This window comes from Macaca thibetana, chromosome 1 (assembly GCF_024542745.1).
Source record: "Macaca thibetana thibetana isolate TM-01 chromosome 1, ASM2454274v1, whole genome shotgun sequence".
Taxonomy (NCBI): domain Eukaryota; kingdom Metazoa; phylum Chordata; class Mammalia; order Primates; family Cercopithecidae; genus Macaca; species Macaca thibetana.
Window position 1 is genome coordinate 17278846 of NC_065578.1, and position 27167 is coordinate 17306012.

The window sequence follows — 27167 nt, forward strand, 5'->3', positions numbered from 1 at the left end:
AGAGGGCCGGGCGGGGCTTGCGGCGCGCACGGAGGGACTGCGGCAGTGTCGGAGCCGCGCAGAGCCTGGTGGCCCAGGTGCCCCGCCCGCGCCAGCCCAGCTCCAGCCCCGCGCCAGCCCAGCGTCCCCCGCCCGGGCCGCCCGGACCGCGCCCCTGCCCAGGGCCTTGCGCACGCCGGGGCCCAGGCCGAGGGCCGCAGCGCCGGGGCCGGCGATGAGCGCGAGGAGTCGGCATGAGCGCAGGTGAGTGCGGAGCCCGGGTCGGCCCGAGCCCTGTGCGGTCCCCGGCCCGCCCGTAGTCGTCGCCCCTTCGAGGGAAAGGGGAGGTGACGCCCCCCATCGCGGGGTCGCGAGCCCAGGGAGGGGGCCCTGGGCGGGGATCCTGGGCCCGTCCCCTCCCTTTGGACGGGGACTCGGCCCCGGTTTCTTCCCAGAGACGCCGAGGCCGGGGATGGCGTCGACGCGCACAGCCGGTCCCTCCCCTCCCCTGCACCCCACAGCCGCGGGATTGGAAGCCGGGCGCTTGTGCAAGAGGGTCCTGGGGCCGTGCGGGGACGGGGAGGCCACCCCACGTCCACTTAATTGGATCTCACCCCGAGTGACGGATGTCCAGGTCGGGGAGGCGGCTGCATCCTCGGGCCTCTGGGCAACCCCTCTGGGCTGAATGAATGAATGGGGTTGGGGAAGCCAGGACCGCATTTTCTGGGTAGATTTCCGGGCCACAGCACCACTCCTGATCCCCTGCCTCAGGCCCCCAGAGAAAAGCTGTCACACCCAGGACCAAGGGCCACACCCTCCATGCGACCCATCCCGGGCCAGTTGCCCTACGCCCACTCCTCCAGGGTCTAATTTAAATCCCACCTGCTGGGAATGGGGCCAGTCACCCTCCTCTATCCAGAAAAGTCTCATCTCAGTGTCTGTCACTCAGCCTCCAGCCCCACAGCCTAGAGTGCACCCCTGGCGAGGGAGGGGAAAGAATGAGGAAAGACGTCCCCTAGAATCCGGATCCAAAGATGGGAAGACAGTTCACACACACTCGCGCCCCAGCCTGGCAGAAGACAGGAGCTCCCTGCCTCCGGGAACCACAGCCCCGGAGGAGGCAGCCGCCCTGGACTGCTGCCAGGTCACCAGCAGGAAGCCGAGGCTTCCGCAGGAAATAAGAGGTCCCAAATGGCTCTAGCCCCTCCGCTTCACAGTGCTGGTGACATTGCCCCGGGGCTGTGACCTCAGACCAGGTTCAAGTCCAGTCTTGGCCGCTCATAGCTGTGTGACTTTGTGCTTGTTAATCCACTTCTCTGAGCCTCATTTTAAATGGGAATCCTAATCTGTACTTTTCATGGAATGGTTGTAAGGGGGAATGTGCTCATTCAGACACACTCATTTCCAGCTTCTCCCCTTTCAAACTCTATGACCCTGGACAAGGGATTCACATGCTGTTCCTCAGTTTCCCCAACTGTGCAATGGGGGATAATCATAGTCACTACCCCAGAGGGTTGTGTGTGAAGCTTCATTGAGTTAGCACACTGAAGGGCTTCCACAGGGCATGGTGAGCGCTCCATGGGAGCTGCTGTTAATCAGAAGAGCAGTGACAGGCCAGGCACGGTGGCTCATGCCTGTAATCCCAGCACTTTGGGAGGCCGAGGCGGGCAGATCACTTGAGGTCAGGAGTTCAAGACCCGCCTGGCCAACATGGCGAAACCCCATCTCTACTAAAAATACAAAAATTAGCTGAGTGTGGTGGCGTGTGCCTGTAGTCTCAGCTACTTCAGAAAGCTGAGGCAGGAGAATTGCTTGAACCTGGGAGGCAGAGGGTGTAGTGAGCCAAGATCTCGCCAGCCTGGGAGACAGGGAGACTCCATCTCAAAAAAAAAAAAAAAAAAGGAAGAGCAATGCCATCATGAAGGTGCTCTCGCCCCCCACACAGCCTGTGGGTGCCTGGTCTGGGCTGGTCTGAGCTGGTGAGTGTTCGGATACCCTCCCGCAGCTGCCCTGGGGAGACTGGGCTGTGGCTGGGGATAAACAGATGTACTGCAGGAGAAAGTGCCCTGGGCGTGATCCTTGCAGGGAGGGGCTCTGGAGGTTTCCACAGCAGTGACTTCCTCCCTCAAGTTCTGTACCCCTTCTCCTCCTTGCCAAGGTTGACTGAAAGAGTGTCATTGTGAAGTGACAGTCATACGATTGACATGAGGAAGAACTTCCCAGGGGGACCGCTGTTTACATACTGGAGACTCCACCCTCTTTATGAAGAACCTTTTGTTCATAAAGAGTCTTGAGGCTGGGCCTGGTGGCTCAAACCTGTAATCCTAGCACTTTGGGAGGCTGAGGTAGGAGCATCGCATGAGGCCAGGAGTTCAAGATCAGCCTAGGGAACAAAATGAGACCCTGTCCCTACTAAAAAAAAATTAGCCAGGTGCAGTGGCACCTGCCTATAGTGCCAGCTACCCAGGAGGCTGAGGCAGGAGGACCTCCTTTAGCCCAGGAGATCAAGGCTGCAGTGAGCTAGGATCGTGCCACTGTGCTCCAGCCTGGGTGACAGAGTGAGATCCTGTCTCTTTAAAAAAAAAAAAACAAAAAACAAGGAAGAGGCTCGAGCCCCTCCCCCCCCACTCCCAGCACCTTTGCCTTCAAGCTCTGTTGTGTCCATGAGACGGGCATTCATTCATTCATTCAGTCAGTCAGTCAGTGTTTCCTGACCCCCCAGCACATGGCAGGTACTGTGAGCAGGCAGGGCAGTGACACCCACACAAGCCTGATGCTGATGGGAATGTCAGGAGTAGGTATGCTGGGCAGTGAGGACCTGGGAGTAAGGTCAGCCCCTGTTCCAGCTGTGAGACAAGTCTGAGGGCAGCTGCCCCAGAGGCTCAGTGCTCTCGTTTGTCAAACGGGGTAAGGGAGCCCACCTTGTGGGTTGGTGCGGGAGGAAATCAAATCAGCACCACAGTGATGGCTCCTTTCCCATCCCTGAGCCCGCTGGGCTGTTGGCCTGAGGGTTTTTTTTTTTTTTTTTTTTTCTGAGTCTCGCTCTGTCGCCCAGGCTGGAGTGCAGTGGTGTGATCTCAGCTCACTGCAAGCTCCGCCTTCCGGGTTCACGCCATTCTCCCGCCTCAGCCTCCTAAGTAGCTGGGACTACAGGCGCCCGCCACCACGCCCGACTAATTTTGTTTTTGTATTTTTAGTAGAGACAGGGTTTCACCATGTTAGCCAGGATGGTCTCAGCTAGTCTCATCTCCTGACCTTGTGATCCACCCGCCTCGGGCTCCCAAAGGGCTGGGATTACAGGCGTGAGCCACTGCACCCGGATGGCCTGAGGGTTTTAAGGTACAAGGAGCAACTGTTGAATGGGCCTAGGGAGCCGTGGGGCAGCCAGAGCTTCAGATAGCACAGTGATGTGAAAGGAGAAGAGAGCCTGGGAAATGGATGAGCAGAAGCCACGCCCCCCTGGCCCGGGAGCCGGGTCCTGCTCACCTCTCCAGGCAATCCCCCCAAGGAACTTCAAATGCCTGGGACGAGCCGGCTTCTGCCTCCCTTTGTGCTGGATGCTTCTAGACTATCATCCTAGAGATGAGAAATGGAAGCCCAGAGAGGCAAAGGTACTTGCTATATGAAACACAGCATCAAAAAAGAAATTCTTAGGAACAAATGATGGGCAAAAAGACAAAACCCCATCTCTACAAAAAAATTAGCTGGGCATGGTGGCCTGTGCCTATAGTCTCAGCTATTTGGAGGCTGAGGTGGGAGAATTGCTTGAGCCTGGGAGGTCAAGGCTGCAGTGAGCTATGATTGCGACACTGCACTCCAGCCTGGGTGACAGAGAGAGACTCCGTCTCAAAAAAAGACTTATACACTGACAACCGTAAGCTGGGCCTGGTGGCTCATGCGTGTAATCCCAGCACTTTGGGAGGCCGAGGCTACAAGAGTGAAAAATAAATAATTAATTAATGAAAGGAGATCACAACCGAGGTTACCTGGCAGGGTTAATACGTTAGCCATGTAAAGAGAGCCAGGGCAAGGTGACCCTGTGCACAGTGAGCCCTCTAGGAGTCTTGAAGCCAGAGTGCTTGGCGATGGGGCTGTTCAGAGGCTGGGGATACTGTGCCCACAGCAGCTGCCTGGGGCACTCTGGACTCTGGGTAGAAATTTTATAAGGGCTCAGACTGGGGGATGGAGGAGGGAGCCCAGAATATCAGCAGCCTTCCCCCCACCTGCCCAACTTTCCCAGCCTGCTCAGTGAACTTCTCCAGAGGCTCCTATGAAACCACAGATGCCCAGCCCACCCCTGCCCCGGCCTGAGGAGTTGATCCAGCCAGTCTGGGGAGGGCCCCGGCATCTGCATGTGTAAAAGGTGCTCCAGGTGGTCTAGGACTGTAGATGAACCCTGACAGAGGCTGTCCAAGGGCGGGAGTGGTGAGCTGTACCCACTCTGGAACCCCAGAACATCCACTGGCTGCCTGCCCTGCTAAGGCCACAGCTCTACAGCACAGGAAGGAGGAGTGAAAAAAATGTCTGTGGCCGGGCACAGTGGCTCAGCCTGTCAGCCCAGCACTCAGGGAAGCGAGGTGGGCGGATCACCTGAGGTTGGCAGTTCGAGACCACCCTGACCAACATGGTGAAATCCCATCTCTACTGAAAATATAAAACTTAGCTGGGCGTGGTGATGGGTGCCTGTAATCCCAGCTACTCGGGAGGCTGAGGCAGGATAATCGCTTGAACCTGGGAGGCGGAGGTTGTAGTAAACCAAGATCATGCCATTGTACTCCAGACTGGGCGACAGAGTGAGACTTTATCTCAAAAAAAAAAAAAAAAAAAAAGAATATCTACAATAGAACCACCTGATAACATTCCCCAGGTCTCAGTTTACCCATCTGTAAAGATAGGCCTGCAGGGCTGACCTCTTATCAGTCCAGACTCGATTTTGCATCTCCTCCCTGCCAGACCTGGGCTGGGCACGGATCGAATGAAGATAAGCAGCCATGACCCCTGCCCTTAGGGTGGGGACTGGATGAGGATGGAAAAGTGAGACCCAGAGCTCCAAGAAAGCTAATGGCTGGATGCATGAGCACCACGGGGGCTTGGGGCACTGACCAGGCCCCATTCTCCAATTCTGGGCCATACGCAGCAGAGAGAACCACACACGCAAGGAAACAAGACACTATTGGCCAAGCACGGTGGCTCACGCCTGTAATCCCAGCACTTTGGGAGGCCAAAGTGTGCAGATCACTTGAGGTCTGGAGTTGGAGACCAGCCTGGCCAACATGGTGAAACCCCATCTCTACAAAAAAACAAAAATTAGCTGGGCATGGTGGTGCCTGCCTGTAATCCCAGCTACTCAGGAGGCTGAGGCAAGAGAATCGCTTGAACCTGGGAGACAGGTTGCAGTGAGCCAAGATCACGTGACTGCACTCTAGCCTGGGTGATAGAGTGACACTCCATCTCAAAAAAAAAACAAAAACACTGTGAGGAAGAACTGACAGAAGAGCCAGATAAGGGACACAGTAAGACATGAGCTTTGGGCTCTATCAGACCAGGTGCTTATTGTTTTTTGTTTTGTTTTTTGAGATGGAGTCTCACTCTGTTGCTCAGGCTGGAGTGCAATGGCATGATCTCGCCTCACTGCAACCTCCACCTCCCGGGTTCAAGTGATTTTCCCTGCCTCAGCCTCCTGAGTAGCTGAGATTACAGGCATGTGCCACCACGCCCGGCTAGTATTTTTATTTTTAGTAGAGATGGGTTTCACCATATTAGCCAGGTTGGTCTCGAACTTCTAACCTCAAGTGATCCACCCGCCTCGGCCTCCCAAAGTGCTGGGATTACAGGCGTGAGCCACCATGCCCAGGCTGATGTTTATTGTTTTTAAGGAAGCAAGAGGAGGAGGCACCTCCCCAAATGACCTTTCTCTTTTCTGTCCACAGACAGCAGCCCTCTCGTGGGCAGCACGCCCACCGGTTATGGGACCCTGACGATAGGGACATCAATAGATCCCCTCAGCTCCTCAGTTTCATCCGTGGTGAGTGGGCAGAGTGGGGTGGGGAAAAGCTGCAGGGGGAGAGTGCCCAGGCCCACCCAGACACCCCAGCTTCCTACTCCAGCCCTGCCCCCACCCCGACCTGGGCCCTCTCTCGCTGCGTTCGCAGAGGCTCAGCGGCTACTGTGGCAGTCCATGGAGGGTCATCGGCTATCACGTCGTGGTCTGGATGATGGCTGGGATCCCTTTGCTGCTCTTCCGTTGGAAGCCCCTGTGGGGGGTGCGGCTGCGGCTCCGGCCCTGCAACCTGGCCCGCGCAGAAACACTCGTTATCGAAATAAGAGACAAAGAGGTGAGAGTCAGGCCGAGCCTGGGGCTAGAGAAGGGCAGTAAGGGTCAGGGTCGGGGGTGGAGGATACTTGGGTGCCAACCCGGCCACTGACTTTCCATGGGACAATAGGCAAGTCCTGCTCTTCTCTGGACCTCAGCTTTCCCATCTGAGCAGTGGGCACAAGAGACGGGTCGGGTGGTTTCTGGAGGGCTCCCCATAGCCTTGATTTCTGCCTTCTCCAGCAGGGGCCCCCTGGCTGTGGGACAGGGCCTGGGAGGGGAGGGGACTCTTCCGGGACTGAGTCCACACCTCTGTGTTCCAGGATAGTTCCTGGCAGCTCTTCACTGTCCAGGTGCAGACTGAGGCCATCGGTGAGGGCAGGTGAGGCAGCCCATTGCCGCTTCCCAGAAGCCCCTGATCCCCTGGCCTCCCCAACCCTCTGCCCCCCGATGAAGACTGACTCTGGCACCTCCCATCCTAGGGAGGGAAGGTGGCTCTGTGAGCACAGGGAGGTGCCAGGGCAGCTCCCAGAGCTTGATAGTAACTCCCACCCCCTCTCCCCAGCCTGGAGCCGCCCCCACAGGCCCAGGTGGAGGATGGCCGGAGCCAGGCGGCAGTGGGGGCGGTACCAGAGGGTGCCTGGAAGGATACGGCCCAGCTCCACAAGAGCGAGGAGGCGGTGAGTGGACGGGTGGGTTCTGGAAAAGTCCTTGCCCCTCTCTGGGCCTCAGTTTCATGATCTGTGCAATGGGAGAGTCAGACTTCATATTCTCCAATCATCTTTTGGTTCTGTTGTCCCAAACATCCAGGATGCTCTCTGAGCACATTTACACTTTCAGGCCCCTCCCCACCTCTCCATCTGGTGACTCCAGTCCCTGCCCGCTACCCCCCATCCCTCAGCTCCCAGCACAAGCACACTCCTGGGGCTGGGGCCAGCTTCCAACCCATCCTCTCCTCTCTCCCACCCAGAAGCGGATGCTGCGGTATTACCTCTTCCAGGGCCAGCGCTATATCTGGATCGAGACCCAGCAAGCCTTCTACCAGGTCAGGTAGGAGTCAGGGCCTGTGTGGCTCTCATCACCTCCCAGAGTGGCACTGGCTCGGGCATAGATGGTGGCATGGCATGGCCTGGGCTCCCCTCTCACCTCTGATGCTTTTGCTCTCTGAAACCTTGGGCAGGTTACTGAGCCCCTCCAGGCCTGGGATTTCTGTCTGTAAATAGAGCATGAAGACAACTTCTTCCTCCTAGGATTGTTTTGACAGTGAAATAGATAATAATTCATGTAGAGCTTGGCACCGCATCTGGTCCGAGGTGGTGACACCACTGTGAATCAGACCATCAGCTCTGGACTCAGACTGTCCCCTCGGGGTTTAGTCATTGCTCTGCCACCTACAAAAGGCTTAAGAAACATGAGCTCGGGCCGGGCGCGGTGGCTCACCCCTGTAATCCCAGCACTTTGGGAGGCCAAGACAGGTGGATCACAAGGTCAGGAGTTTAAGACCAGCCTGGCCAAGATGCTGAAACCCTGTCTCCACTAAAACTACAAAAATTAGCTGGGCATGATGGCACGTGCCTATAATCCCAGCTACTCAAGAGACTGAGGCAAGAGAAGCGCCTGAACCCGGGCGGCAGAGGTTGCAGTAAGCCGAGATCACGTCACTGCACTCCATCCTGCCTGGGTGACAGAGCACGACTCCATCTCAAAAAAGAAAAACACAAGCTCACCACACACCTTAGTTTGTGTGTGTGTGTGTATGTGTGTGGTTTTTTTTGTTTTGTTTTGTTTGTTTGTATGTTTGTTTTTTAAGATGGAGTTTCACTCTTGTTGCCCAGGCTGGAATGCAATGGCACAAGCTCTGCTCACTGCACTTCCGCCTCCTGGGTTCAAGTGATTCTCCTGCCTCAGCCTCCCGAGTAGTTGGGATTACAGGTGCGTGCCACCACACCCAGCTAATTTTTGTATTTTTTGTAGGGACGTGGTTTCACCATGTTGGCCAGGCTGTTCTCGAATGCCTGACCTCAAGTGATCTACCCACCTCAGCCTCCCAATGTGCTGGAATTACAGGCGTGAGCCCCTGGGACCTGCTCACATACCTCAGTTTGAATGCCCCAGAAGCAGACCCCCAGCCGAGGTCGCAAGGGCAGGGAGTTTGTTCTGAAGATGATCCCGGGCAGTGCTGGGGAAGGGATGGAAGCATGGAGGGAGGTTATGCTGGCTGCTACTGCCGTGGACACCCCGAGTTCAGTCACCCTGGGGATCTCCTCAGGACAGTGGAGACCACACACCTCCGGGCGACCTCACACAGGGAGTGAGGGAGCTGGGACACTTACCCATCAATTCCCTGCCATTATCAGTCATGGGACACAAACCTGTGCTTTCCAGGCTCACAGGCAGAGGGTGCACACACAGCCAGAAGGCCTCAGGTAAAGACAGGTGTTTACAGGGTCCAGCTGTCGTGGAGGTGAGGCAGAGGGGAGATGGGGATGGCAGCAACAGCCTCTGCTGCGTAATGGGGATAATAGCAAAAATCACTTGTGCATTCATCACTTAGCAAATGGCAGGCACGTCCAAAGCAGTCCATGAGGCTTGCTCCACTTAATCTACCCATGGCCCTATGTGGTAGGTGCTGTCACTGCCTCCATTTTGCAGATGAGAAAACTGAGGCAGAGAGGTTAAGTGACTCGCCCAAGGTATCATCAGTATAAATAGTGCCCTTATCACTAAATAACAGCTACTCTTTCACTGTTCATATTGTTAGCATCATCTCTCTGTTCTCCTTCTTCAGTGACTTGGTTTGGAGCCCAGTGAGAGGAATAAAAGGGCAAAGCCAAGCCTTGGGCTCAAGGGGGGCTTACTTGCTCCCAGGAGCTCAGTGTGGCAAAAGAGGGATGGGGGGCCTGGAGCCAATAGTCTCCAGCCTGCACGGGGTAGGGAATGCAGAGCTCAGGCCCCATGGCCCATGCGTGTCCCCTCGCGCCCATCCCCAGCCTGCTGGACCACGGCCGCTCTTGTGACGACATCCACCGCTCCCGCCATGGCCTCAGCCTCCAGGACCAAACGGTGAGGTCAGTGCTGCCCTGGGCCGGGGCGTCCTGAGAACTGAGGCCCCTTGTGTTGCTCCCCAATGTGGTTGGCTTCCAGTCACCTGCCTTCTCTGGGCCTCAGTTTCCCCAGCTGTAAAATGGGGAGCTCCTTCACCCCGGGAGGGTCCAGCCACAGCTCCTCCTTCTGATGGCTTGGCCTCATCCCCTCTTCTAGGAAGGCCATTTATGGCCCCAACGTGATCAGCGTACCGGTCAAGTCCTACCCCCAGCTGCTGGTGGACGAGGTAGGGCTGTCCCTGGGTCTTGCTCCAGCCCTGGCTTGGCGTGCTGTGTGACCTTGGCCCAGGGCTTGCCTCCTCTGGGCCACTTTACGGTGGCAACCAGACCAGCTGTCCCCTTCTCCATAGTGGATCGTCATCTCAGAATCTGCCGCAGTCAGCCCAGCCAGAGAGACCAGGTCCAGGAACTGGAGGTTCTGCCCAAGGCTTGGGTCACAGATTGGGGCCCCACTTGCAAGGATTGGAGGCCGAGGCAAATCCACACGGCCTAAGCTCCTACCGGGTCCCCAGAGACACACTCTAGAGCCTGGGTCCTCTCTGTGCATCCTCCACTTTGTGTTCCCAACAGCCCCGTGGGTTGGGCCTGGGACTGCACTGTTCACACCTGAGAAACCCAAGCTTCAGTGGGAGGCTGTGACATGGCCAAGGTCACACAGGGACAAAGAGAAGCCAGTGAGTGACCTGGACACATCTAGAATAAAGTGTGAACATCCCAGCCCTCTGACCAGGGGCAGGCACCATGAAAGAGAGAGAGATCTTTGAGTCTGGCCCCATATAAATCAGTCTGTCACTTAGGAGCTATGTGGTTTTTTGGTTTTTTGTTTTTTGTTTTCGAGATGGAGTTTTGCTCTTGTTGCCCAGGTTGGAGTGCAGTGACGCGGTCTCGGCTCACTGCGACATCTGCCTCCTGGGTTCAAGCGATTCTCCTGCTTGAGCCTCCTAAGTAGCTGGGACTACAGGCGCCTGCCACCACGCCCGGCTAATTTTTTTGTTGTTGTTGTTGTATTTTTAGTAGATATGGGCTTTCACTATGTTGGCTAGGCTGGTCTCGAACTCCTGACCTCAGGTGACCCACCCACCTCGGCCTCCTAAATTGCTGGGATTACAGGCATGAGCCACCGCACCCGGCTGGAACTATGTGGTTTTAGGCCAGTGGCTTAACCCGTCCATGCCTTGGTTTCCTCATCTGTAGAATGGTGCTAATGGTGGCACCCGCCTTGTGGAATTGTCACTGCTGTTGTGTGACACTTAGATAAAGTGCTTGGCATGTAGTGGGGGTTCAGTAAATACCCTTGTCCTGTTTATTTATTTATTTATTTGTTTGTTTATATTTTTTGAGACAGGGTGTCTCTCTGTCACCCAGCCTGGAGTGCAGTGGCGCGATCTCAGCTCACTGTGACCTCCACCTCCCTGGCTTAAGTGATCCTCCCACCTCAGCCTCCTGAGTAGCTGGGAGCATAGGTTCAGGCCACCCCATCAGGCTAATTTTTGTATGTTTTGTAGAGATGGGGTTTCGCCATGTTGACCAGGCTGGTCATAAACCCTTGTCCTCTTTGGAGTGGAGAAACTGAGGGCCCTGGGGATGTCTGGGTGGTTGGGGATGGGATTGACCAGGAGCAAGGCCTGGCTCCAGTCCTTTGGCAGCCACTGGGCCCTCTGCTCCCATGGGCACAGGAGACCCAGCCTGTGGCTGGGCTGCCCTGGGGGACGCGGCCCTGACGCTGCCTCCTGCCCCTCCCCCAGGCACTGAACCCGTACTATGGGTTCCAGGCCTTCAGCATCGCGCTGTGGCTGGCTGACCACTACTACTGGTACGCCCTGTGCATCTTCCTCATTTCCGCCATCTCCATCTGCCTGTCGCTGTACAAGACCAGAAAGGCGAGTGCCATGAGGTGGGCGGGGATGGGGCAGGTGGGTCCCCAGGGGCCCCCACCCACTCACGGCCCTCTTGTCCCCTGCCCACAGCAAAGCCAGACTCTAAGGGACATGGTCAAGCTGTCCATGCGGGTGTGCGTGTGCCGGCCAGGGGGAGGTGAGGAGCTAGAGCCCAGGGAGTGGGGGCAGGAACCTGGGGGGGCGTGGCTAGGGCTGGCCCCACCCAGCTGAGCTCCTCTCCTACCTGCCTGCAGAGGAAGAGTGGGTGGACTCCAGTGAGCTAGTGCCCGGAGACTGCCTGGTGCTGCCCCAGGAGGGTGGGCTGATGCCTTGCGATGCGGCCCTGGTGGCCGGCGAGTGCATGGTGAATGAGAGCTCTCTGACAGGTGAGCCCCCAGCCCCTGGCCTGCAGCTTCCTTCCTCCCCTGCCATCCAGCCCTTTGCCCTGCAGCAAAAGTTTTCATTTGAGTTTCCTTTTCCTTTTTTTTTTTTTGAGACGGAGTTTCACTCTGTTGTCCAGGCTGGAGTGCAGTGACATGATCTCGGCTCACTGCAGCCTCCACCCCCCGAGTTCAACTGATTCCCGTGCCTCAGCCTCCTGAGTAGCTGGGACCACAGGTGCATACCACCACGCCCAGCTAATTTTTGTATTTTTAGTAGAGATGGAGTTTCACTATGTTGCCCAGGCTGGTCTTGAACTCCTGACCTTAGGTTATCTACCCACCTTGGCCTCCCAAGGTGCTGGGATTGCAGGTGTGAGCCACCGCACCCAGCCTCCTTTTCCTTTTTCTTTCAAGTAACAATTCCGGCTTTAGCACTTACTAACCTCACACCCTTGGGCCATTACAACTTAACCTCTCTGTGCCTCAGTTTCCTCTTCTGTAAGATGACTGTCAGTCGCTTCTCCTGGACAGAGTTGTGCAAAGCGCTTAACAGCATGACGGGTGCAGCATAAATGGCTGGCCACCCAGTGCATCTGAGCTATTTCTTCCTTTTTTTTTGAGATGGAGTTTCACTCTTATTGCCCAGGCTGGAGTGCAATGGTGCGATCTCAGCTCACTGCAACCTCCGCCTCCTGGGTTCAAGTGATTCTCCTGCCTCAGCCTCCCAAGTATTACTGGGATTACAGGCATGCACCTCCACACCGGGCTAATTTTGTATTTTTAGTAGAGATGGGGTTTCACCATGTTGGTCAGGCAGGTCTCAAACTCCTGACCTCAAGTGATTCGCCCACCTCAGCCTCCCAAAGTGCTGGGATTACAGGCGTGAGCCACCGCACCTGGCTGCATCTGAGCTGTTTCTATACCAGTGCCCACTTTCAGGTCATAAAGATTCCAGATGGCACAGGAGAGTGGGAAGCCCTCTCCCAGAGTGAGAGACTGGGGTCCCCATTCACTCTCCCACAGACCCCTTCCCTTCCCTTCCCTTCCCCTCCCCAGGGCAGCCACTGTGAAGGATGTGAGGTGTCTTCCATGCCTTTTTCCACGTAACGTGTGTGCAGTGCACATGCGCTGATACGCCTCTCCTTTTGTTCTGACTGTGGGATCGTGTGCTGTGTATTGTTCCATACTTTGCTTTTTCTCCTGGGCATCCTTCCGCAAGCACGGATGGCCCCACCTCACGGCTGCCTGAGAGTCCACAATACGGATGTATCGTAACTGACTCAACCGGCCCACTCGCCATGATATTTAGAATGTGACTTTCCAGCCATTGCACAGGATGCCACAGGAGCAGCTTTGTCCTGTGTCTCTTGATATGTGCAAGTATTTCTTTCTCTGAGATGTGTTATATTTTGGTGGTAGATATTGGAGAGAGTTTACTAAAAACCGCAGGATAGTGGCTTTTTCCAGGGAAGTTTTCTGGCTGGCGCTGTATTTGTATAATAATAGTTAATCGTAGGCCGGGCGCAGTGGCTCGCACCTGTAATCCCAGCACTTTGGCAGGCCGAGGTGGGCGGATCGCCTGAAGTGAGGAGTTTGAAAACAGCCTGGGAAACATGTTGAAACCCTGTCTCTACCAAAAATACAAAAAATTAGCCAGGTGTAGTGATGCACGTCTGTCATCCCAGGTACTTGGGAGGCTGAGGTGGGAGGCTGAGGCTAAACTTGAGCCTAGGAGGTGGAGGTTGCAGTGAGCCGAGATCGCACCACTGCACTCTAGCCTGGGTGACAGAGTAAGACTCCGTCTCAGAAAAAAAAAAAAGTAGTAATTGTGATCAGTACGATTCGTGGGCACACGCCCTGAGCCCAGCCCTCCACAAACTGTCCGCACATGCTTCATCTGTTCATCTCTTGTGAGGCAGACGTGGCAGAATTGTCTCTGAGTCCCTCGCAGGAATGTGCACACAGTAGGTACTCAGTAGTCCCAGCCTGCAGGCATTTGATAAGGGAGTGCCACTGTTTGCCAGGCAGCCTGCCCAGGGCTTCACAGGGCCATGGCAAGCATGCAGTGCTCTTCTCATTCCAACTCATGGAAATATTTGCCCCCTCCATGTAAATATTCCTCTCCCCTACCCCTTCTCCTTCTCCCTCCCCCTCCTTTCCCCCCTTCCCTCCCCTCCTCTTTTGAGACAGAGTTTCACTCTGTTGCCCAGGCTGGAGTGCAGTGGCACGATCTCGGCTCACCGCAGCCTCCACCTCTCTGGTTCAAGTGATTCCCCTGCCTTAGCCTCCCAAGTAGCTGGGATTACAGGTGCCCACCACCACACCCGGCTAATTTTTATATTTTAGTAGAGACAGGGTTTCACCATGTTGGCCAGCCTGGTCTCGAACTCCTGACCTCAAGTGATCTGCCCACCTCAGCCTCCCAAAGTGCTGGGATTACAGGCATGAGCCACTGCATCCGGCCCCTTGTAAATACTTCTATTGGTTGGAGTTAGAAAAGCACTCCATGCATGTTATAAAATAATTCCAGCAGAAAGAGAACGACCCCCCTGACCCCACCCCACTGCACACATGATGCCCACACACGCTCTGTCTGACCCCCCTGCTGGTTCCTGGGAGCCGGCTGCCACCCGCTTCCAGGAGTGTCTCCCTGTGCCTTTATGTCTCTGTCCTCTCTGAGCCTCAGTGTTCCTCTCTGTAAAATGGGGCTGTGACTTCTTGTTCACACCTGGTTACCGAGTTAACTGAGACCTAGAGCTTGTGGGACAGTTGTACACGTAACTCCTGGCTTGCTGGTGGGAGGGAGGGGTGTGGAGTGGTCGTCACACCATGTTCCCCGTCAGGAGAGAGCGTTCCAGTGCTGAAGACGGCGCTGCCTGAGGGGCTGGGGCCCTACTGTGCAGAGACACACCGGCGGCACACGCTCTTCTGCGGGACCCTCGTCTTGCAGGCCCGGGCCTATGTGGGACCGCACGTCCTGGCAGTGGTGACCCGCACAGGTATAAGCCAGGAGGCTGGGCTTGAGAGAGATCCTGGGCTCAGCACCCATGGGAGAGGTGGAGCGGGGCAGGGTGGGACCTGAAACCCTGGACCCCACGCCACCTCTGCTGCTGCCCTGCTGTGGGACCTCGGGCAAGTAGCCCCGCAACTGGGGTCTGACATTCCCATCTTAGCAGGAGAAGTTGGGCTAGACTAAGGCCAAGCATTGCAAGGTCTGGAGGAGCCACCGGGGTTACAGTGCTGGAGTGGACAGGGATGTAGCGGGCCGGCAGGAGCCTTCCCTGTGTCTGGATTTTAAGAGGAACCACCCAATGTTTAGATGCTATCCACTAGTTCCTTCTTTAAAGCCCTTAAAAAGCCTACAAGAGCTGGGCCAGACTTGTTAGGACTCCACACTGCTGATGGCTGATCTCACAAACACCGTGTCTTGCAACTCCAGAGGCATGGGTTGGGAGGGCTAGGGGTGGGGAAGACCTGTCCGCACCCTGGCTTCCCTGCCTTGGGGTCCCTGCCTCCTCCCCAGGGTTCTGCACGGCAAAAGGGGGCCTGGTGAGCTCCATCTTGCACCCCCGGCCCATCAACTTCAAGTTCTATAAACACAGCATGAAGTTTGTGGCTGCCCTCTCTGTCCTGGGTGAGTAGCCCCCTGTACCCTCCTCTGCCCATAGCCTCCCCGCCTGGGTCCCAAATCCCACTTAGTCCCTCGCTGTCCCCTCAGCTCTCCTCGGCACCATCTACAGCATCTTCATCCTCTACCGAAACCGGGTAAGCCTTGGGGGTGGGGTGGCGGGTGCTGCCAGTGGGGCCCAGGGACCAACCGGCCAGGTGCTCACATTCATGGTGCCCCCTGCCAGCTGCCTCTGAACGAGATTGTGATCCGGGCTCTGGACCTGGTGACCGTGGTGGTGCCGCCCGCCCTGCCTGCTGCCATGACCGTGTGCACGCTCTATGCCCAGGGCCGGCTGCGAAGACAGGGCATCTTTTGCATCCACCCACTGCGCATCAACCTGGGCGGCAAGCTGCAGCTGGTGTGTTTCGACAAGGTGGGACCGCAGGCAGGGTTGGCGCGGGGGAGCGGGACAGCCACAGGCACCCCAGCCAGGCCTCCACTCCCATGTTATTCTCTCAGCAGCACCCACAGGATGCCAGGTCCTATCTAGGGATGGAAACCCCCAGAGGATCCACCCCCGTCCCCCACCCCACCCCACCCCACTCCGCCCTCACTGGGCTCATGGTCTGGCAGATGAAATGTCTAGAATCATGTATTCATATGTTCAAGAACTGGTGGGGGGGCCAGGCGCGGTGGCTCACGCCCATAATCCCAGCACTTTGGGAGGCCAAGGCGGGCGGATCTCCTGAGGTCAGGAGTTCAAGACCAGCCTCACCAACATGGCAAAACCCTGTCTCTACTAAAAATACAAAAGTTAGCCAGGCATGATGGCACATGCTTGTAATCCCAGCTACTTGGGAGGCTAAGGCAGGAGAATCGCTTGAACCCAGGAGGCAGAGGTTGCAGTGAGCCAAGATCACGCCATTGTACTCCAGCCTGGGCGACAGAGTGAAACTCAAAAAAAAAAAAAAAAAAAAAATTACCGGTGGGGGCCTGGGGCCCTAGTGTGCATCCCGTGCTGCTCTCAACCCTTGGGGCCCAGCAGTGACTAACACAGGCATCCTTGTGGTCACTGGAGTGTGTGTGTCCCCCACCAAAATAAGTGATCCAGGAGTGCACAAAGGAGCTGCCGGGGTGGGGGCTAGGCAATGGGTTTTAGGAAGGAAACCATTGGGGTAGCATGATGGGTTGTAGATGGGGACACTTCCTTAGAAAGCAGTCAAGGAAGCCCCCTGAGCAGGTCCCTCAGTGACCTCAGTGAGGGGTAGGTCAGGGAGAAGCAAGGGTAAAAGGCAGGAGTGACATGGCACAGATGTACCATGCACCTGGGGCACAGGGAGTGGCGTGGCACAGATGCGGCATGTACGTGGGCATGGGGAGTGGTGGAGCAGGACAGGGCTGGGTAGGCAGTGGCCTGGTTGACAGAGGCTAGAGGCTAGATGACATTCAGAGGCTGTCGGGGGCCACGGAGAGCTTTTAAACTGGGGAGGAGGCCCAGCGCAGTGGCTTATGCCTGGAATCCCTGCACTTTGGGAGTCCGAGGCGGGCAGATCATGAGGTCAGGAGTTCAAGACCAGCCTGGCCAATATGGTGAAACCCTGTCTCTACTAAAAGTATAAAAAATTAGCCAGATGTGGTGGCGCATGCCTGTTTTCCCAGTTACTTGGGAGGCTGAGGCAGGAGAATCGCTTGAACCCAGGAGGCAGAGCTTGCAGTGAGCCAAGATCGAGCCACTGCACTCCCGCCTGGGCAACAGCGCCAGACTGCGTCTCAAAAAAATAAATAAACCTGGGAGGGGGCTGACCAGATTCCTATAGCTCCCAGGCTAGCCAAGGAGCCAGACGCGTACTTGGGCAGTTAGAGTCTAGGGTGGGGAATGCAGGCACTGACTCGTGCACTCAGTCAACAAATATATTGAGGCTGGGCGTGGTGTCTCACACCTGTAATCCCAGCACTTTGGGAGGCTGAGGCGGCTGGATTGCCTGAGGTTCGGAGTTCGAGACCAGCCTGACCAACATGTTGAAACTCCGTCTCTACTTAAAATACAAAAATTAGCGGGGCAAGGTAGCACACACCAGTAATCCCAACTACTTGAGAGGCTGAGGCAGGAGAATCGCTTAAACCGGGAAGGCGGAGGTTGCAGTGAGCCGAGATCGCACCACTGCACTCCAGCCTGGGTGACAGAGCAACAAGACTCCATCTCAAAAAAAAAAAAAAAAAGAAAGAAAAAATATATAGAGGCCGGGCGCGGTGGCTCAAGCCTGTAATCCCAGCACTTTGGGAGGCCGAGACGGGCGGATCACGAGGTCAGGAGATCGAGACCATCCTGGCTAATATGGTGAAACCCCGTCTCTACTAAAAATACAAAAAACTAGCCGGGCGCGGTGGCGGGCGCCTGTAGTCCCAGCTAGTCGGGAGGCTGAGGCAGGAGAATGGCGTAAACCCGGGAGGCGGAGCTTGCAGTGAGCTGAGATCCGGCCACTGCACTCCAGCCTGGGCGACAAAGCGAGACTCCGTCTCAAAAAAAAAAAAAAAAAAAAAAAAAAATATATATATAGAGAGAGAGAGAGAGCGCCAACCGTGGGCTGAGTTCTTAACCACAGTGCACAAGTGTGGGGAAGTGAAGAGGCCATGGGTGGGAGCCCAGAGCAAACCACCTGCCCTGACCTTGGGAGTTAAGGAGGATACTCCCTGGAAGAGATGATGCTAGACAGGGAAACAGTGGGGGCTCGGTAGGGGGACCCAGCAGAGGGAACCGCATGTGCCAAGGACAGCAGGCAAGAAAGGGCATCTTCTGGCTCCAGCTCGGGTTCCTGGGGTTCCCATAGGGTCCGCCGGGCCTGGGGTTTGGATGCCCAGCTCAGCAGGGCACCCCCATCCCAGGACTCATCACTACCCCCCCACCTGTCTCCCGCAGACGGGCACCCTCACTGAGGACGGCTTAGATGTGATGGGGGTGGTGCCCCTGAAGGGGCAGGCATTCCTGCCACTGGTCCCAGAGCCCCGCCGCCTGCCCGTGGGGCCCCTGCTCCGAGCACTGGCCACCTGCCATGCCCTCAGCCGACTCCAGGACACCCCCGTGGGCGACCCCATGGACTTGAAGATGGTGGAGTCTACTGGCTGGGTGAGGAGGCCAAGCAGGTCAGCCCCCTGCCTCTGGGCAGCGGGGCCTAACGAATCCTACCCTGTCTTCCCTCTCGGTCTTCCAGAGTGGTCTCTTACTATGCCCACCATTAATAATAACAGGCCAGGTGCAGTGGCTCACACCTATAATGTGGCTCCCGGCACTTTGGGAGGCCGAGACGGGAGGATCACTTGAGCTCAGGACCCTAGCCTGACCTACATGGCAAAACCCCATCTCTACCAAAAATGAGCCAGGTGTGGTGGTGCATGCCTGTAGTCCCAGGAGGCTGAGGTGGGAGGATTAATTGAGCCTGGGAGGGCAAGGCTGCAGTGAGCTGTGATCACACTACTGCACTCCAGCCTGGGTAACAGAACAAGACCCTGTCTCAAAGAACAATAATAATAATGATAGGCCGGGTGCAGTGGCTCATGCCTGTAATTCCAGCACTTTGGGAGGTTGAGGTGGGCAGATCACCTGAGGTCAGAAGTTTGAGACCAGCCTGGCCAACATAGTAAAACCCCATCTCAATTAAAAATATAAAAATTAGCCAAGTGTGGTGGAACATGCCTGCAGTCCCAGCTACTCGAGGGGCTGAGGGCAGGAGAATCGTTTGAATCCAGGAGGCAGAGGTTGCAGTGAGCCGAGATCACACCGCTGCACTCCAGCCTAGGTGACAGAGTGAGACTCTGTCTTAAAATAAAAATAACGTAATAATGGCAAGGTCACATGCTGAGTGCCTAGCAGGCGCCAGCGCGTGGCTGCAGCAGCCTGGTCTCATTTCCTCTTCCCCAAGCCCTAGCAAGCAAGCTCAAATGTTGCTTCACGGAGGATGCTGAGGCTGGGAGATTTGGAGTAACGTGTTCCAGGTCACCCAACAGCTTGTAAGCAGCAAAACTAGAGTTTGAATTTGAGTCCACCTGACTCCAAACCCACATTCTTAACCCACCATCAGTCTCCCACGAAGGAAGTCTTCCCTGAGTCTAGCTCAAATCCTTCTGTGCACCAAAGTCCCCAGACACCAACCTTCCCTGCCTGCCTGCCAGGTCCTGGAGGAGGAGCCGGCCGCAGACTCGGCATTTGGGACCCAGGTCTTGGCAGTGATGAGACCCCCACTTTGGGAGCCCCAGCTGCAGGGAATGGTGAGCTGAGGGGGGCCTGTGGGGTGCAGGGCAGAGGGGTGGGCTCCGCAGCCAGCGCCTCAGCTGCCTCTCCAACCCTTCAGGAGGAGCCCCCGGTGCCAGTCAGCGTCCTCTGCCGCTTCCCCTTCTCCTCGGCTCTGCAGCGCATGAGTGTGGTGGTGGCGTGGCCAGGGGCCTCTCAGCCCGAGGCCTACGTCAAAGGCTCCCCGGAGCTGGTGGCAGGGCTCTGCAACCCCGAGACAGGTGCAGGGGGCAGCCCCTGAGGCCCCCTGGTTGGGCATTGGCACAGAATGGGGTGGGTGCCCAGCCTCTGTCCCTGCTGTCCCCTCCTCATGACACCTGCCTCTCCCTGGCAGTGCCCACCGACTTCGCCCAGATGCTGCAGAGCTACACAGCTGCTGGCTACCGCGTCGTGGCCCTGGCCAGCAAGTCACTGCCCACTGTGTCCAGCCTAGAGGCAGCCCAGCAACTGACAAGGTGGGCCTGTCCCCTGCCCCACCCTCTCTGAGGACAGGGCAGAGGGAGGCTCTCATGCAGGCAGAGCCCAGGGAAGATGCCCTGCCTGGTGGCTGGGAGAGGGGCCCTGGCTACTGCGTGACCTCTGATCCAGGTCTGCCCACCCTCCAGGGACACTGTGGAACGAGAGCTGAGCCTCCTGGGGCTGCTGGTCATGAGGAACCTACTGAAGCCGCAGACAACGCCAGTTATCCAGGCTCTGCGGAGGACCCGCATCCGTGCCGTCATGGTGACAGGTACAATGGCATGTAGGGGCCCGGGCTAGCAGGGCGGAATCCACCCCTTCCTAGCAGAGAGAAGGGGCACCAGGGATCCCTTTTTGGGGCATCTTTTTGGGCCCTTGCTTCAGGCCAGGTCCTTTTTAAACATTTCGTGAATCTGCACAATATCCCCCCACCAAGTGGTAATTGTCACCCCTGTTTGACAGATGAGGAAACTGAGGCTCAGAGGAGTGGAGTGACTTCCAAGGAGCCTAAGTGTGCTGTCAGACAGCCCGGGTTCCAGGCGGCGCCCCTGAGAAATGGGGATAATGATGTCAGCCTCAAAGGCTGTGACAAGGCCGGGCACGGTGGCTCATGCCTGTCATCCCAGCACTTTGGGAGGCCGAGGTGGGCGGATCACGAGGTCAGGAGATCGAGACCATCCTGGCTAACACGGTGATACCCGTCTCTACTAAAAAAGACAAAAAAATTAGGGGGGCACATGTAGTCCCAGCTACTTGGGAGGCTGAGGTAGGAGAACGGCGTAAACCCGGGAGGCGGAGTTTGTAGTGAGCTGAGATCCGGCCACTGCACTCCAGCCTGGGCAACAGAGCGAGACTCCGGCTCAAAAAAAAAAAAAGGCTGTGACAAGCTCAAGGAGGAGGAAGAGAAAGATTCTGGCCGGGCACGGTACCTCGTGCCTGTAATCCCAGCACTTGGAGAGGCCAAGGGAGAAGGATCCCTTGAACCCTGGAGTTCAAAACCAACCTGGGCAACATGGCAGAACTCCGTCTCTACAGAGTACAAAAATGGCGGGGCGCAGTGGCTCACACCTGTAATCCCAGCAGTTTGGGAGGCTGAGGCGGGCAGATCACTTGAGGTCAGGAGTTCGAGACCAGCCTGGCCAACATAGTGAAACCCTGTCTCTACTAAAAATACAAAAAATTAGCCAGGCATTGTGGTGGAGGCCTGTAATCCCAGCTACTCAGGAGGCCGAGATAGGAGAATCACTTGTACCTGGGAGGGGGAGGTTGCAGTGAGCTGAGATTGCGCCATTTCACTCCAGCCTGGGCAACAAGAGCAAAACTCCATCCCCCCCGCCAAAAGAAAAGAATACAAAAATTATCCAGACATGGCGGCATGTGCCTGTGGTCCCAGCAACTTGGACGACTTAGGCTGGAGGATTGCTTGAGCCCAGGAAGTCGAGGCTACAGTGAGCCATGATCATACCACTGCACTCCAGCCTGGGCAACAGAGTGAGACCCAGTCTCAAAAAGAAAGATTGTAGCCAGGGTGAAACAGCAGGAGCTAAGAGGTCTGTGTCCTTCTTGTCCTCCCTGCCCCTGCACACACACACATGCATGCACACACAGCCATGGGCACCTGGCAGCAGAGTCACACAGCAGTAAGGAGTGTATGTGGGCTGGGCGCATGGCTCATACCTGTAATCCCAGCACTGTGGGAGGCCGAGGCAGGGGGATCACCTGAGGCCAGGAGTTTAAGACCAGACTGGCCAACATGGTGAAACCCCATCTCTACTAAAAATATAAAAAAATTAGTCTGGTGTGGTCGCGCCCTCCTGTAATGCCAGCTACTCAAGAGACTGAGGAACGAGGATTGCTTGAGTCCTGGAGGAAGGAGGTTGCAGTGAGCTGAAATCGAGCCACTGCACTCCAGCCTGGGCAACAGAGAGAGACTGTTGTCTTAGAAAAAAAAAAAAAAAAAAAAAGGAGTAGATGTGGAGCTCCAGCCCGGGGCTCCAGTTTCTCCTAAGACCCTTCGATGCCTGGATCTACAGATGAGGAAACTGAGGCAAAAGGATGTTGATAACCTGCCTCAGCTCACTCGGCTGGTGGTGGCAGTTGGATTTCATCCAGCCTGTTTTCCCATCTGTCAGGATCAGGGTGAGGATGGCCTCCCCGGATAGCCTCAGACCCTCACCTTGCCCCATACCCTCCAGGGGACAACCTGCAGACAGCAGTTACTGTGGCCCGGGGCTGTGGCATGGTGGCCCCCCAGGAGCATCTGATCATCGTCCACGCCACCCACCCTGAGCGGGGTCAGCCTGCCTCTCTCGAGTTCCTGCCGATGGAGTCCCCCACAGTTGTGAATGGCATTAAGGTGAGGCTAAGCCAGAGTTCCAGCTGTACCGCACCCAGTGACCCCACCCCTGTGTCACCTGACCCAGGCCCCAACTCTCCAGGGTGGGCAGGGGGAGCTAAGCTGAGCTTCCTGGGCCCCTAGGATCCTGACCAGGCTGCAAGCTACACCGTGGAGCCAGACCCCCGATCCAGGCACCTGGCCCTCAGCGGGCCCACCTTTGGTATCATTATGAAGCACTTCCCCAAGCTGCTGCCCAAGGTAGGGCCGCCCCCAGCTCCCTGGCCGCCCCGCGCCTCCCCTGCTCTGTCTCCCTCCTCATGGCTCGCTCTCCCTGGCGGGTGCCTCAGCCCTCCCCCATCTCCCTGTGCTCCCAGGTCCTGGTCCAGGGCACTGTCTTCGCCCGCATGGCCCCTGAGCAGAAGACAGAGCTGGTGTGCGAGCTACAGAAGCTTCAGTGAGTGCTCAGCAGAGGGTGTGGGCAAGGGCCCGCAGGGACTGAGCTTGTCCGTTCATCTGTTCATCTGTCCTTCCCTAGGGCCCTGTCTCCCTCCTCAGGCACCAGAGAGCTGTCACCCCTCCCCACCAAAAGCAGGCAGGCTCTCCCAGGTCTTTCATGCTAAAAATAATCATTGTAGCCTGGGTGCGGTGGCTTATTCCTATAATCTTTGGTGGCTCTTTGGGTGGCTGAGGTGAGAGGATTGCTTGAGCCCAGGAGTTTGAGACCAGCCTGGGCAACAAAGTGAGACCCCATCTCTACAAAAAATTTAAAGATTAGGCCGGGCGCGGTGACTCACGCCTGTAATTCCAGCACTTTGGGAGGCAGAGGTGGGCGAATCATGAGGTCAAGAGATCAAGACCATTCTGGCCAACATGGTGAAACCCCGTCTCTACTAAAAGTACAAAAAAAAATTAGCTGGGCATGATGGCGCTCGCCTGTAGTCCTAGCTGCTTGGGAGGCTGAGGCAGGAGAATTGCTTGAACCTGGGAGGTGGAGGTTTCAGTGAGCCGAGATCGTGTCACTGCACTCCAGCCTGGCGACAGAGCGAGACTCCGTCTCAAAAAAAAAAAAAAAAATTTTTTTTTAATTAGCCGGGTGTGGTGACACACCTGCCGTCCCAGCTACTCAGGAGGCTGAGGCAGGAGGACTGCTTGAGCCTGGGAGGCCACGGCTGCAGTGAGCCGAGATCACACCACTGCACGTCAGCCTGGGCAACACAGCGAGACTCTGTCTCAAAAAATAGTAATAGGCCAGGCGCGGTGGCTCATGCCTGTAATCCCAGCACTTTGGGAGGCTGAGGCAGGTGGATCACCTGAGGTCAGGATTTCAAGACCAGCCTGGCCAACATAGTGAAACCCCATCTCTACTAAAAATACAAAAATTAGTTGGGCGTGGTGGTGCACACCTGTAATCCCAGCTACTCAAGAGGCTGAGGCAGGAGAATCACTTGGGAGTGATTCACCTGGGAGGCAGAAGTTGTAGTAAGCAGAGATCACACCACTGCACTCTAGCTTGGGCAACAGAGAGAGACTCTGTCTCAAAAAATAATAGGCTGGGCACAATGGCTCATGCCTGTAATTCCAGCACTTTGGGAGGCCAAGGCAGGTGGATCACCCAAGGTCAGGAGTTTGAGACCAGCCTGGCTAACATGGTGAAACTCCATCTCTACTAAAAATACAAAAAAATAGCCAGGCGTGGGGGCGGGTGTCTGTAATCCCAGCTACTCGGGAGGCTGAGGCAGGAGAATCACTTGAGCCTGGGAGGCAGAGGTTGCAGTGAGCTGAGATGGCGCCATTGCACTCCAGCCTGGGCAACAAGAGTGAAATTCTGTCTCAAAAACATCATAATAATGATAATAATAATAATTACATCTATTCACTGAGCACCTCCTGTGCACCAGGCACCATGTGGCATTAGGGGCCCAGCTGTCATCATATTCTGCTAGCCCACGCCTGGGGTGGGTAGGGTCGTTCCCCGGGCCACACCGGGCCACACCTCTCTTCAGGTACTGCGTGGGCATGTGCGGAGACGGCGCCAATGACTGTGGGGCCCTGAAGGCGGCCGATGTCGGCATCTCGCTGTCCCAGGCAGAAGCGTCAGTGGTCTCGCCTTTCACCTCGAGCATGGCCAGTATTGAGTGCGTGCCCATGGTCATCAGGTAAGGCAGGCAGGGACCGGTGGGCGAGGGCTCGGCAGGGCTGGGCAGTCAACCTATACCCCCTAATGCCCATGCCCTGCCACTCAGGGAGGGGCGCTGTTCCCTTGACACTTCATTCAGCGTCTTCAAGTACATGGCCCTGTACAGCCTGACCCAGTTCATCTCCGTCCTGATCCTCTACACGGTGAGTACCTGCAGAGCTCCGTACCCAGAGCTGTCCCAAGACTAGGGAGGGGACACAGCCGTGTGCCTTGGAGCCGGCAGGTCCTGGGATAGATGATGTGGGCCCAGATCCTGACCCTGCCGCTCTCCAGCTGTGTGGTTGGAGAGGTGGCAAGGCTCAGGGGAGAAGAGAAAAACACCAGGCACGGAGCCTGGTGCCCACTAGGTCCTCACAAATGGCAGCAGCTGTCATGGGCTAACATCTTGACCGCAACTCTGGGAGCTCCCCCATCTGCAGGGAAGACTGAATGGAGGCAGGGCCAAAACCCTTGCCCCTGCCCCATTCCCACAGGTCTGCCCATTTCTCCAGACGCACTTGTTCTGTCCTATACCTTGGCTGTACCTCCCACACCCTACTTGGAGGAGATCTCCCCTCCCCTCCTCTGGGCATGGCCTGCTCAGCCCCAGCAAATGAGGTGACACTGTAGGGCAGCGCACATCTTACACTCGGGTTTGCCCGTGTCTGCCTGAAAGCGAGGAGCTTCCTGAGGGCAGCAACTGCGCATGCCCTGGTAGCTATAGGGACTCCACAAGGCAGAGCCGAAGCCTCCCCATCGGGCCGGGAGTTTGTTACAGGGAGGGAAACCTCCCCTCAGATTTAGGCCCCGAAGGTCAGCACAGGTGCCCTTTCCATCAGACCAGAGGTTTGTCTCACATCAAGAGCTATGCCTCCGGCCGGGCGCGGTGGCTCAAGCCTGTAATCCCAGCACTTTGGGAGGCCGAGACGGGCGGATCACGAGGTCAGGAGATTGAGACCATCCTGGCTAACCCGGTGAAACCCCATCTCTACTAAAAAATACAAAAAACTAGCCGGGCGAGGTGGCAGGCGCCTGTAGTCCCAGCTACTCGGGAGGCTGAGGCAGGAGAATGGCGTAAACCCGGGAGGCGGAGCTTGCAGTGAGCTGACATCCGGCCACTGCACTCCAGCCTGGACGATACAGCGAGACTCCGTCTCAAAAAAAAAAAAAAAAAAAAAAAGAGCTATGCCTCCTCCACTGGGCTGGCAGGAGAGTACTGCCCCCATTAGACCGGGGGATGCCTTACCCATCAGACTCCTTCGGGGCAGGGGTGGGGCCTCTGCTATCAGACCAGGGGATGCCAGGGCCAGGTCTTACTTTCCCCTCTGTCCTCCCTTCCCTGTGGCAGATCAACACCAACCTGGGTGACCTGCAGTTCCTGGCCATTGACCTGGTCATCACTACCACAGTGGCAGTGCTCATGAGCCGCACGGGGCCAGCGCTGGCCCTGGGGCGGGTGCGGCCGCCGGGGGCGCTGCTCAGCGTGCCCGTGCTCAGCAGCCTGCTGCTGCAGGTGGCCCTGGTGACCGGCGTGCAGCTAGGGGGCTACTTCCTGACCCTGGCCCAGCCGTGGTGAGTAGGGAGCTGACCACCCCCATCCCGCCCCTGCCCCGTCCACCCCACGTTCGTTCCCTGACCCCCATCCCTGTACCCTCAGGTTCGTGCCTCTGAACAGGACAGTGCCCGCACCAGACAACCTGCCCAACTATGAGAACACCGTGGTCTTCTCTCTGTCCAGCTTCCAGTACCTCATCCTGGCTGCAGCTGTGTCCAAGGGGGCGCCCTTCCGCCGGCCCCTCTACACCAATGGTGCCACTGCAGGCGTGGGCGGGAGATGCTGGCGGAGGGAGGGAGGAAGGAGCCCTGGGGTGCTGGGGGAGGCAGATGGGAGAGATGCCGGCTGAGTGGAGACTGGTGTGCACACATGTGTGTCTGTGGGTCCTGCCTGAGAGACTCTCCTGCTCCCAGTGCCCTTCCTGGTGGCCCTGGCGCTCCTGAGCTCCATCCTGGTGGGCCTTGTCCTGGTCCCCGGCCTCCTGCAGGGGCCGCTGGCGCTGAGGAACATCACCGACACCTGCTTCAAGCTGCTGCTGCTGGGTCTGGTCACCTTCAACTTCGTGGGGGCCTTCATGCTGGAGGTGGGGCCCGTCCTGGGTCTCAGCAGCAGGAGAGAAGGGAGGTGGGGGTGGATTGACCCCAGCTCAGCCCCAGCTGCCCCTGACATCCTCCCTGCCCTTTGCAGAGCGTGCTAGACCAGTGCCTCCCCGCCTGCTTGCGCCGCCTCCGGCCCAAGCGGACCTCTAAGAAGCGTTTCAAGCAGCTGGAACGAGAGCTGGCCGAGCAGCCCTGGCCACTGCTGCCCGCCGGCCCCCTGAGGTAGTGCAGGCCTACGGGCACCCCAGACACTGGAACTCCCTGCCTCTGAGCCACCAACTGGACCCCTCTCCAGCGACACCACCGCCACCACCTCCCACATCCCCAAGGTTGGCGATTGTCTACACTCCTCCCCCGAGGCCACCCCCACCGTGGGGAAGCGTTGACTGCTGTCCCCCACCTCGGACCATCCCGAGTAGGAATGGCAGCCCCCAACTCCTCTCAGCGCTGCTGTCAGTGTAGCAAATAAAGTGACGATATTTTCCTGGC

General features: G+C 57.0%; 1 protein-coding gene across 2 annotated transcripts; it reads left to right on the forward strand.

The window, feature by feature from the left end:
- ATP13A2 (ATPase cation transporting 13A2) lies at window positions 1-27167 on the forward strand. 2 transcript variants are annotated; one of them, XM_050790181.1, is made up of 29 exons: window positions 1-243; window positions 5910-6004; window positions 6132-6314; window positions 6616-6674; window positions 6858-6972; window positions 7263-7342; window positions 9283-9360; window positions 9554-9623; window positions 11142-11276; window positions 11364-11430; window positions 11528-11659; window positions 14500-14655; window positions 15180-15290; window positions 15375-15421; window positions 15511-15699; window positions 18184-18390; window positions 19434-19529; window positions 19613-19772; window positions 19886-20006; window positions 20157-20281; window positions 22206-22366; window positions 22490-22606; window positions 22723-22802; window positions 24352-24504; window positions 24592-24688; window positions 25873-26096; window positions 26182-26333; window positions 26493-26662; window positions 26767-27167. In XM_050790181.1, exons 1-29 carry the CDS (start codon window positions 234-236, stop codon window positions 26902-26904), a joined length of 3528 nt encoding a protein of 1175 aa, XP_050646138.1. In that variant the 5' UTR covers window positions 1-233; the 3' UTR covers window positions 26905-27167. The 2 variants fall into 2 exon arrangements, with proteins under 2 accessions (XP_050646138.1, XP_050646146.1); XM_050790189.1 differs by lacking the exon at window positions 18184-18390 and having other exon boundaries at window positions 8-243.